General features: G+C 43.0%; 1 protein-coding gene across 3 annotated transcripts in view; it reads right to left on the bottom strand.

Annotated features, from left to right (window-relative positions):
* The window catches only part of itpk1a (inositol-tetrakisphosphate 1-kinase a), a 222,824-nt gene that overhangs the window by 209,388 nt on the left and 688 nt on the right, over window positions 1-12,748 (bottom strand). Inside the window, exons 1-2 of one of the 3 annotated variants that reach the window (XM_048537570.2) lie at window positions 3,675-3,980; window positions 3,287-3,443 (exon numbers count right to left, since the gene is read on the bottom strand). In XM_048537570.2, the coding sequence (XP_048393527.1) occupies window positions 3,287-3,381 (95 nt within the window). In that variant the 5' untranslated portion in view covers window positions 3,382-3,443; window positions 3,675-3,980. Of the gene's footprint in view, window positions 1-3,286; window positions 3,444-3,674; window positions 3,981-12,748 lie in introns of those variants that run through there. The other 2 variants (XM_048537571.2, XM_059649065.1) reach the window with 2 other exon arrangements.

Below are 12,748 nucleotides of genomic sequence, written 5' to 3'. Positions count from 1 at the left end.
ACTTCATCCAAGTCATTAGTAGATTGAACTACAGCTAGACTGGCTAATCAGACAAAGGTAGGTAGGAAAGCAAGCAGTGATAAACACACAAAGTATGTGTGAAGGAATGTAGATTGTTTAAGGAAGCAAAGATTTGCCAAATGGGGAAAAATGTGGGAATTGTGTGGTGATCCACTTTAGCAGGAATTATAGAAAGGTAGAAAATTGTTTAAATGGAGAGGTACTGCTGCATGATACAGTAGAGGGTCTGGGTGTCCTTGTACATGAATCAAAGTTGGCACACATTATTTAGGAAGGCAAATAGAATGGTGTCATTTATTGCAAAGGGGATTGATTACAAAACTAGGGAAGTCTTGCTGTGGTCGTAGACGGCACTGACAAGACTATGCCAGAAGTAGTGTGTATGAATATACTTGCATTGGAAGCAGTTCAGAGAAGTTTCAGTATGATGAAATAACAAGGTGTAGAACTGCATGAACACAGCAGGCCAACCATTTCATCTCCCCCTCCCATTCCTCAGACATGTCCACCCTGGGCCTCCAGCAGTGCCACAGCAGGCCAAGCAGCAGACGAGCAGGAAAGCTGACATTTCGGGCCTAGGCCCTTCATCAGAAATGGGGAAAGGGAAGGGGGTATCTGAAATAAATAGGGAGAGGCAGATAGGAGATGGCTAGAGAAGATAGGTGGAGAGGAGACAGACCGGTCAAAGAGGAAGGGATGAAGCCGGTAAAGGTGAATGTAGGTGGGCAGGTAGGAAGGAGATAGGTCAGTTCAGGGAGGACGGACAGGTCAAGGGGACGGGATGAGATTGGTAGGTAGGAAATGGGGGTGTGGCTTGAGGTAGGAGGAGGGGATAGGTGGGAGGAAGGACGAACTGGGCTGGTTTTGGGATGCGGTTGGGGAAGGGGAGATTTTGAAGCTGGTGAAATCCACATTGATACCATTGGGCTGCAGGGTTCCCAAGCGGAATATGAGTTGCTGTTCCTGCAACCTTCGTTTAGCATCAACGTGGCACTGCAGGAGGCCCAGGGTGGACATATCTGAGGAATGGGAGGGGTAATTGAAATAGTTCACAACTGCGAGGTGCAGTTGTTTACTGCAAACCAAGTGTAGGTGTTCTGCAAAGTGGTCCCCAAGCCTCCGCTTGGTTTCCCTGATGTACAGGAGGCCACAACGGGTACAATGGATGCAGGATACCACATTAGCAGATGTGCAGGTGAACATCTGCTTGACGTGGAAAGTCTTTTTGGGGCCTGGGATGGGGCTGAGGGAGGTATAGGGGCAGGTTTAGCACTTGCTGCAGGTGCAGGGAAAAGTGCTGGGTGTGGTGGGGGGGGTGGTATAGAAAAGAGTGTGTGGAGCAGACAAGGGAGTCATGGAGAGAGTGGTCCGTCCAGAAGGCAGACAAACAGGGCAGTCAGGTTTGTGGATTTTGGGAAGGTGACAGAAGTGGGCGGTGCTGGGTTGGGAAACAATGAGGTCGGAGGCTGTGGGTGGGAGGTCACCTGAGGTGATGAGGTTGTGGATTGTGTCGGAGATGGTTTGGTGCTTAGGGGTGGGTCATGATCAAGGGGGCGGTAGGTGGTGGTGTCAGAGAGTTGGCATCTGGCCTCGGCAACGTAGTGGTCATGCGCCGCACTACAACCGCGCTTCCCTTGTCCGCTGGTTTTGTGTGAGGTTAGGGTTGGAGTGGAGGGAGCTGAGGGCTGCATGTTCTGCGGGGGAAAGAGGTTGGAGTGGGTGAGAGGGGTGGAGAGGTTTAGGCGATTGATGTCACTACAGCAGTTGTTTCGACCAGGGCAGTCAGGTTTGTGGATTTTGGGAAGGAGACAGAAGCACTTTTCCCTGCAACCACAGGAAATGTTACCTCCCCACCTACTGGCTCCATTCCTGCCTCTTTGACCAGTCTGTCTGCCTCCCCCATTTCTGAAGGAGGGCCTAGGCCCGAATCGTCAGCCTTCCTGCTCGACCTGCTGTGTTCATCCAGCTCTGCGCCTTATTATCTCAGATACTCCAGCATCAGCAGTTCCCACTATCTCAGTATGATGAACGTTGTCTTATCAGCAGGGAAGGTTGAGCAATTTGGACCTATATTCATTACAAGTTAGAAGAATGAGAGGTGATCCTACTGAAACACAACAATATTCAGAATTGTATTTCTACATAGTTATTAAGAGATCATTAACAGGAACAGGGCTAGTCCATTAAGACTAACAAGCCTACTCAGCTATTCAAAAACATGGATCTGATGCGGCCTTAACTGCCTTTTCCTTGTGGGTTCTGTTACCCTCATCTCACCTGTTGATTAAGAAAAAAGAAACAATTGAACTCAGCCCTGAATATATTCAATGACCCACTGCTCTTATAGGAAGAGAATACCAACGATTAATGACTCCGTGAAATTCTGTTATAAAATGGGAAATCCATCATTTTAAGTGCATTTCCTGGTTCTAGATTCTCCCTCAAGAAAAACATTCTTGCCAGCACTTATCTTGTAAAGCCCCTTCAGACCTCCAAACACTTGGCAATTAAAAAAACCAATATCAATCATTCTATTGATAACACAACAGGTTAAATAGGGGGAAATCAGTCTGCAGCAGCGTAGCCCGAAAACCAGGAACAGCAAATTCAGAACTGACCTCCAAGTCTGTACAGTTCCTGCCTTAAACCAACATTGAGATCCCTCTGACAGCATCCTCAAGCTGGCTACCAACAGCAACTTTAAACAGTCTAGAAAAGATCACCCGACTAACTCTGCTACATGCTACACCAAGGGACGGGCTCACAGTTCCACAACACATGCAGCCCGAGATCCAGAACCACGTTCTCCATTCTAAACTTCCATCATCAAAACAAAACCTTCCCTCTTTCAACTCACTGCATTGGCAATGTTCTGTTACCGACCAGAAAGGTTATCGTGTGAGTAAAAAATATGATACTTTCACTTGCAGAAAGTAAATGCCTATAGATGTAAATCTTGAAAGGAAGCATCTTATTGTTTTATACAATTGGAGGAAATTAACACCGAATAACCATAACCCCTCCTTCCCTTTAGCCCGCTCAAGTGAGAATGATGGGTGACCGTGCAGAGCAGCAGATCACTGGTTATTTCAGGCTTTCTCTCTCTCTCTGCCCCCTTTCCTTGAAGCTGGTGGCAGTGAAGCGGATTGCACATGGGCTGCTGCCTACATGATCGGCGTTATTTCCTGCCGCCTCTCCCCAAGTCCAAACGCAATCGAATTCGTTTCTCAGACCGCGGAGGGGGCGGGGGTGCTCTCGGCTTTACCTGCAAAGATCCGCGAAGGCCTGAAAATTCAGCTTCTTGATCTTCTTCTCGCTCAGCCAGTACCCGACCCGCTTGCCTTTCAGCCAAGTCTGCATCTTGAAACGGAACAAGTGCGGAAGTGAAATCTACACCGTGTGCCTCCCGTAGGTTAACAAACCTGGAAATCAATGGTTTACCTTTTACACCAGAGTGGCAACATTTCATACATACAACATTTTGCATTACGTTATATTCCCCCCCTCCGTGCACAGGAACCCAATACCGGACACACTACAACAGCAAACAAAAAAAATTAACACAGAGAAGGGAGGGGGGAAATAACAAAACACACGGGGGCAGGGCTGGAGGTGGCGGGGGGGGGGGGGGGAAAGAAAAACTGCAAAAAGACCTCTATCAATGGTGAGTGCCCAGTTCATCACAAATCCCTCTGCCCTGGTATTCGCGCCTGGGCTTTCTGATCAGACGCCGCTGTTTCTGAGACCTCCTTCAATCAATAATCGTCTCTCAAATACAGAGTGCGGCTTCCAAGCCCAACCCAGCCGCAGATACACACAGTCAGGGGGCGGGGGGACAAGGCAGGACAGAGACCAAGAGCCGGCGACAGCCTGCAGCCCGATTTCCCCTCCTCCAGAGCCTAGTCCCTCGGCTCATTGAAATCCCTCAGACCTCAGCTCGCATTCTAAATAAATAGAGGCAGCGGCGCATCGGGACAACAGGGGACGCTGCCGAGCCGCCTGCAAACATAGTCATCCTCTCCGCCTCCCCTCCCACCCCAAACTCTGTCCCTTAAAGCTGTCCTACCCTTCCGCACACAGGAAAACATTTCAAAGACACCATTAAGCTACTCTACTGCAGTTGTCTCTACCGTTCCTGCAATGCCGGTTTTGAAAATGTCGGCCGTGAAATTGCACGTCAAATGCGCCTGCTTTAGGTTGTGCAATCTAAATTCACTGCACAGTCGGGACAAGATTCATTTAGGATATCTGGTCGGCATGGACGATTGGGACCGAAGGAGCTGTGAACCGTTTCCTTGGTGTAGCTTGCAGCAGAAATAGTCGAGTGATATTTTCTAGACTGTTTAAAGTTGATGTTGGTAGAAAGCTTGAGAGTGCCTTCGGAGGGATCTCAATGTTGGTTCAACATTGTACTGTTACTGCCTTGGAGGTCAGCTCTGAGGTGATTGTTTCTGAATTTACTGTTACTGGTTTGCTGGCTATATTGTTGAGGGGCTACACTACTGCAGAGTGATTCCCCTATTTGGTTTGTAGTTATCAATATTTCCAAGATGTACATCTCTATGACTTCATTCGCTTTGTTATGGAATAGGGATTGCATGCAGCTTGTGTTCATGAGATTTAAAATCGTATTCAGCTTATACATTTTTTTCTTCTAAATGGTTCATTGATTTTCATTTGGTTTTTGTATCTAACTTTGAGTGACTCCCTGCCAAGATCACGATTTCAAAAGATTGTGTTTAGACAGGCCTTCAAGATCCTCAGATAAAAGTAATATTTTGCAGATGCTGGCGAGCCGAACCAAGAACAGAAAATGTCGGAGAAACTCAGCTGGTCTAGTGGCAACTGTGGGAAGAGAGACAAAATCAACATTCAAGTCTCCCATCCCATGGCTATTCTTCAAAGTTGAGGGGGGCTGAAAAATGATGCTTTTCATATTATTGGCAAAGATGGAACAGGAGTGAGTGGAACAAACGGTGAAAGTATCCTGAGCAAAAAGCAAAAGGAGTGCTAATCGTAGTAAAAGAGTGGAATCACATGGGAAACTGTTAGCAAAAGTAAGAACCAATGGGGTCCAAGGAAATTTGGCAAATGGATCCACAATTGCCTGAGTGGCAGAAAGCAGACGGTGATAGTTCATAGAATCATAGATTACCTAAAGTATGGAAACAGGCCCTTCAGCCCAACAAGTCCACACCAAACCTTGGAGCATCCCAACCAGGCCCATCCCCCTATAACCTGCCGAATCCACATCTCCCTGAACACTACGGACAATTTAGCATGGCCAATCCACCTCATCTGAACATCATTGGACTGTGGGAGGAAACCGGAGCACCTGGAAGAAACTCCACACAGACAGTCGCAGGGGTGTTTTTCCGACTGGAAGTCTGTGTGCAGTGGAGTCCAACAGGAGTCAGTCTTGCAGCCCTTGCTGTTTGTGATTGTATAAAAATTTAGACTTAAATATCAGAAGATTGATCATTAAGTTCACAACTGGTACAAAAATTGGTGGGTTGGTAAATAATGAGGAGGATAGCCTTAAATTACAAGAGGATATAGATGGACTGGACAAATGGGCTAATCTGGAGCAAATAGATTCAATCCAGATAAATCCTAGATGATGTACTCAAGCAAGACAAACAAGGCAAAAGAATTCATGGTGAACAGTACGTACACCGATCCCTTAAGTTATCAGGATAGGCGGATAAAGTGGTTAAAAAGGCATATGGTACACTTGCCTTTATTAGTCAAGACACAGAGCAGGGAATTTATGCTGGAACTGCATAAAAGATTGGTTAGGCCACAGGGAGCGCATTGTGTGCAGTTCTGGACTCCACATTATCAGCCAGAATTGATTGGACTGGAGAGGGTGCAGAGGAGATTTACCAGGATATGCCTGAACTGGAGAGTTCCAAGACAGATTGACATACTAGGGCTGTTTTCTTTAGAAGAAAAGAGTGTGAGAATGTATAACATTATAAGTGGCATAGATAGGGTAAACAGGAAGAAATGCAACCTCTTGATGGAAGGATCAATGACCAGGGGCATAGATTTAGGAAAGACTTTTTCACTGAGAGGGGATGGGAATTTGGAACTAATTGCCTGTAAAGGGTGGTAGAAACAGAAACCCTCCTAATATTTAAGATGTATTTAGATATACACTTGCAATGCCAAGGTATACTAGGTTATGGGCCAAGTGCTAGAAAATGAGATTAGAATAGTTAGGTGGTTGTTTTTGACTGACATGGATACAATGGGCCAAAGGTCCTTTTGCAATGCAGTAAATCTCTCTATGACTCAATGCAAAATAGGTGTTAAAGATATCTGTGGATAGTTGAAATTAGGTAACTGCTAACAAGCAAGATATGGTGAGTGGCAGGGGTTGGGGGGGTCAAAATGGAGAGTATTATTCATGTTCTGAGGCTGTTCAGGAATCATTGATGAGTCCGTAGATCTGTGAAGTACCTAAAATTTTGTTTCTCCAGGTTGCGTTGACTTGGGTTGGAAGTACAAGAACATGTGCTTGGTGATGGCTGAAATGGCAGAAGATAGCCAGCAAACATACCTTTCCCTCCCCTCCCTTGTCCTTCACTATCTGTTTCACTTATTCCTCTTCCCTCTTTGTCAATAAGATAAATACTGTGACTTTCAATCCCCGTTCAACTCAAAAGAAGAGTCATGGAACTCGAAACATTAATTCTATTTTCTCTCTGCAGATGCTCCCAGATCTCCTGAGTTTCTCCAGCACTTTCAGTTTTTATTTCATTGTCCTAAGGACATTCAAAACATCTTTCAATCAATGAATTACATTGGATATTTTATTTTTGAAGAAGTATCAGTTCTTATTTATTAATGTGGGTGTCATACTCCGAAATTATAAGCTACATTGCAACAAACATGCCTCATGACTCAAAGTACTGTCATGTGTAGTAAATTGCTTTGCCATAATTTTAACTGCTGATATGTCAAACAAAATAAGATGCTGGAAATGCAGGGCAAATTTGACAATATTAATGAAGTGATGAGCCAATTTAATATTTAATTTGTCAGAATAGTTTTGACAAGGGCCTACACCCAACAAATGGAGGCACAGACTGTCCTGGAGCCCTTGCACCACACACTGTGGAGACTGTGAAATATAACAAAATGCAAGAACAATAATTTTGAAATCAAGTTGCTGAAGACAGACAATCAGTGGGGTTTTCACAGAGGGATGACAAGTTCTGTAGGAGATTGTTCATTTTTAAATGTGTTGTAATTTGTGAGGCTTGAGAAAGCAATACAGAAGTTGAAGCTCAAAATGATGAAGACATTTGATGGGCAGGTTGAAACAGGGAAATTTTATTGCATTGGATTGAAGTGAACTTAATGACAGAATGGGGTTGGCAGAAGCTTAGCCTGTGGTTAGATAGTTTGTCAAGTTTCCTCACCTCCTGACTTGACTTGATATAGTTAAAAATCTCCTGGTTTTAACTGTTGTGAAGTTATTTAGACCTTTATCCTTTAGGATAAACACATGAACATGTATGTTACATCTGTGTGTAAGTAGATCTTTTCACCCCTAACTCCTTGCATTGCTACAGCATGAATATAACAATGAATTGAGGGCAGTGGTGTGAGAAATTGCACTCCCGAAATGGCCTTTCTATGCATCTTTCAGTATCTTTGTAACAGATTCAACAGCATGTCAAAAGGTTGATACTTCTATTCTTGGTCTTAGATGATGGAAAACCATTTAGTGAGGATTATAGGTCATATTACAGAGGCATCCTCTCTTTTTGTGAGCTATTATACATTGCCCTGAAAGGGTGCCAGAGTCATTTTTCAGTTTGGCATCCAATGTCAACACAACCACTCCCAGATTAGACATGGTACAAAATGAATGCAGAGGCAAACTGGTTCTCTGCTGCTCTAATAACATGCTTAATTTTAGAACAGCACTTTTTTTTATAATAAAAGAAATTGAAGCCCAGAGAAAGTCAACTCAATTCATCACATTTCTTAAATTCGAGATAAAAACATATTAACCCAGTACAGACTTTTATATTTCCATATAAGTTAACTGCATGGTTTCTCCAAGTCAAATATTTAAGTTATGCTAAATTGTGTGAAATCTGTATTATGGACAAATCAAATACAAATAAAACACATTTTTATCAGTGCAGCTGTTTCTGACATGAGTCTTTATTTCAGCGAATTAAGATGAGACTTAGAGATCTTGAGATTCAGTGGTAGTGTCCCTATCTCAGGACGAGAAGCTCCAGGTTCAAGTTCCTATCAGGACTTAAACGGAAATTACTGGAAAATCTAAGCAAGTCTGGCAGCACGTGTGGAGAGAAAGCAAAGCTAAAGTTTCAGGTCATGGAGTCATTTAGCACAGAAACAGACCCTTCGGTCCAACCAGTCCATGCCAATTGTAATCCCAAACTAAACTAGTCCCACCTCCCTGCGTTTAGCCCATATCTCTCCAAACATTTCTTATTCATATACTTATCTAAGTGCCTTTTAAACATGATAACTGTACCTGCTTCCACCAATTCCTCTAGAAATTCATTGCACACACAAAACACCATCTGTGTAAAAAATTTGTCTCAATGCCTTTTTTAAACATTTCTCCTCTCACCTTAAAAATATGCCCCCAGTCTTGAAATTCTCCACTCTGGGGTAAAGCCATTCACCTTATCTGTATACCTCATGGTTTTATAAACTTCTATAAACCCACCCCTCAATTTCCTACATTCCAGTGAAAAGGTCCCAGCCTATCCAGTCTGTCCTTATCCCTCAAACCATCGTTCCTGACAACATCCTGGTAAATCTTTCCTGAATCCTCTCCAGCTTAATAATACACTTCCTATAACAAGGTTACCAGAACTGGACACGGTACTCCAAAAGAGGCCTCACCAATGTCCTGTACAACCTCAACATAATGTCCCAACTCCTATACTTAAACGTCTAGGCAATGAATGCAAGTATGCTAAACACTTCTTGACCATCCAATCAAAATGCGATACAAACTTCAAACTTCACCTGAACCCTTAGGTCTTTCTGTCCTACAACACTACCCCTAGCCCCTATGTTTAATTGTATTAATCCTGCCCTGATCAACGGTCCTGATGTAAGGTCACTGGACCGAAATGTTAACTCTGCTTGCTCTCCAGAGATGCTGCCAGACGTGCTGAGTTTTTCTTGTAATTTGTTTTTGTTTCTGACTTTCAGCATTCACATTTTTTTTTGTTTAGTCTTATAAGGACCTGCAGTCCATTGAAATAACATTCATGATGTCGATCAACATGATGTGGATCAGCATGCTAATCTGTACCACTATTCTCAAAGAGGAAAACAGAATGAGTATTAAGATACACAAGGAGGAACAAGAGGCCTAGCTCATGTACATTAAAAAAGATAATTGCCAGATAAACAGGAATAGAGTAATAGAAGGCATTCTGCAAAGAATAATTCAGGGTGAAACTAAGTTTATACCTTTGAAGGGAAAAGGTAGATGTTCCAAAGCTAAAGCACTCTAATTGCAAAGGATGAAAAGTCAAAATAAAAGAGAAAAGAAAGCCTATGATAAAGGGCAGGAGCAGATTCAGTTAATAATCAGGAAGATTATAAAAAGTATAATAGCAAATTGAAAATGTTAAACATGAGACAAAGAAATATTGTGAAAAAAAGTTTGTGGGCAACAATGAGTGAGTCCCATGATCTTTATAAACCATAACTCATTAGTTGGGGAAAAGTTGGGCCTCATAAGGACCCAAGCGAAGGCAGGAGACAGAGCTGAAATGCTAAATGAATACTTTGTATTTTCACAAACAAAGTGGATGATGTGACAATCACACTAAAGGAGAAAAGAGAAGTTATGAACAGGATATAACAAATAAACAAAATACACTGAAAAGATTTGTATTACAGAAGGTTGAAAAATAACCAGGTCCAGATGGAATGCAATCTAGGTTGCTGAAGGACGCAAAGTTAGAAATAAAAGATGCTTTGATCACAATCCTTCAATTCATAGTGCTGAAGGACCAGACAGCTGCTAGTACCGTAATACCAAAAGAAATATAGTGACTAGGAAACTAATAACAAGTGTGCCTACCAACAATGTTGGGATGCTAATGGAAACTATTAACAAGGATAAAATAAACTTTTAATTGGGAAAGCATGGATTAATTAAGGACAGCTAACATCAATTAGTCTTATTAACTTGCTTGAATATTTTGATGAGGTATCAAAGAAGGTTGATCAAGGTAGTGCAGAAAATGTGTATATCTGCACTTAAGACCTTTCATGTGATACCACTGAGGAATTTTATTATGGCCTCAGGCAAAAGCCTTTGAAAGAATACAGAAGATACATAGCAAGATGTTAGCGGGGGGAAGGACTTCACGTTTGAAAAGTTAGGGCTGTACTCCTTAAAACTGAAAAGATTAAGCGGTGACCTAGAGATGTCTAAAAGAATCTGGACAATACCCAGGCTTGGACTGACAAGTGGCAAGTGACATTCATGCCACACAAATGCCAGGCTATGACCATCACCAATAAGAGACAATCTAACCACCATCATTTTACATTCAACAGTGTTACCTTCACTGAATCCCCCACTATCAACATCCTGATGGTTATCATTGACCAGAAATTCAACTGGGACTCACTACATTAACACAGTGGCTACAAGAGCAGGTCAGAAACTAGGAATTCTGCAACAAGTAACTCACCTCCCTGATACCTCAAAGCCTGTCCACCATCTACAAGGCACAAGCCAAGAGTGTGATGGAATACTTCCCACCTGCCTGATGGGTGCAGCCCAACAACACTCAAGAAGCTTGACACCATCCAGTACAAAGCAGCCAGCTCAACTGGCACTACATCCACAGGAATCCACTCCCTCCACCACTGATATTCAGTAGCAGCAGTGTGTACTATCTACAAGATACACTGCAGAAATTCATAAAGATCCTCAGACAGCACCTTCCAAACCCAAAACCACTTCCATCTAGAAGGACAAGAGCAGCAGACATAAGGGAACACCACCACCTCCAAGTTCCCCTCCAAGCCACTGACCGCTAACTTGAAAATATATTGCCATTCCTTTACTGTCACTGCATCAAAATCCTGGAATTCCCTCCCTAAGGGCATTGTGGGTCAACCCACAGCAGGAAGGCTGTAGCAGTTCAAGAATGCAACTCACCACCACCTTCTCAAGGGCAACTAGGGATGGGCAAGAAACGCTGGCTCAGCCAGCGTCACCCAAGTCCCACAAATGAATAGAAGAAATATTGATTTTGTCAGAGCAGATAGAGGAAAAACCCTTTCTGCTGGTATGTCAGTTAACAACCAGTGGTCATGAACTTATAATCATCGGTGTATGACCTAGAAAGAAATTGCAGCCTTTTTCACCCGGTGAGTTGGTGGACTGGGAATGCTGTACCTGAAATTTCAGTGCAAAGTTGGTTCCATAAGTAATTTTACTAAAGGGATGGACAGGTACTTGAGTATATGGAACTTGCAGATGAAAACCAAGAAAGCTAAGCTAAACCAAGGTGCTTTTTCAAAGAGCCAGCACAGGAATGATGGGCCAAATGATCTCTTTCTATACTGCTGAGCACCTCTATTCTACGATCCTAAAAGATGTTGAAGATTGAATGAGTGGCTCTGGAAGACCGATTTGCATCAGTAATGTTAACAGAACATTAGACAGGTATTGGCAAGAAATCTGATTTACGGTATCAACTATAAATTTTGTTTTCTATTCTTGGGTTTTGGGGTTGATCGGTTTGACTAAAATGAGAAAAAATGATTTACATTTACACAGGGCAAAATGTTTTAGATCCAATGAAGTGCACCTAGGTATGGTCGTTCCTGTAACATAGGAAACAGAGCAACACCAGTGCTGGGCAGGTAGCCATTCCATAGCCTGTGATAATACTTCTGGATAAGTTCCCTGGGTTGCACACCAAAACAAACATCAACTGCACCTGGAGAACCATCAACTTGGTGAATGATGCTCTTTGGTCTGCCCAAAACTTGTTGGTCTTCCAGAACAAGGAGTTGACCTTGAGTGAGTGTTGCAGACTGGCACAGTGCAAAATTCAGGAGTATATGCTGAGGAACGCACTAAAGCTTGAGGTAGCTGCTGCCGAGACACAGTGGGGAAAGACCATCATCTGAGGTCTTGCCGCTGAAGTTAAGTGGGGGTCTGTTCAGTTATCAGACCCTCCTGCTGACTCAAATGCATGTAAATACGGTCTGGTTCAAACAAATGGCTTTGGTTTGTTTGGATAGAGTCAAACCCCAATGTTTGCTTGTTTTGTCCTTCTGCTATAATGACTTATTTTTACGAATAAAGTGTATTTTTGAAATAAAATAACATCTGGATAAAAGAAAATAGAAAAGAAAACAACAAGTTGCACACAGCAATTCCCAACAAACAACGATGTGATAATGAGCATATGATCTGTTTTAGTGGTGTTTGAGCGACAAACATTGACCAAGACACCCCTAAGAGTGCCATTAAAACTTTTTGCACACCACAGATAGCCAGCAAGGCTTCGTTGAACGTCACACCCAAAATACAACGTCTCCAGCAATGCCCTTAGTGCGATTCTGAGGAAGGGTCACCGGACCCCGAAGAGTTAACACTTTTTTTTCTTCATAGATGTTGTCAGACCCGCCGAGCTTTTCCAGCAACTTCAATTTTTGTTCCTGCCTTTATATGTACCCTCAC

The sequence above is a fragment of the Stegostoma tigrinum genome, chromosome 10, assembly GCF_030684315.1.
Source record: "Stegostoma tigrinum isolate sSteTig4 chromosome 10, sSteTig4.hap1, whole genome shotgun sequence".
Classification (NCBI taxonomy): domain Eukaryota; kingdom Metazoa; phylum Chordata; class Chondrichthyes; order Orectolobiformes; family Stegostomatidae; genus Stegostoma; species Stegostoma tigrinum.
This window is presented reverse-complemented; position numbering and strand designations above follow the sequence as displayed.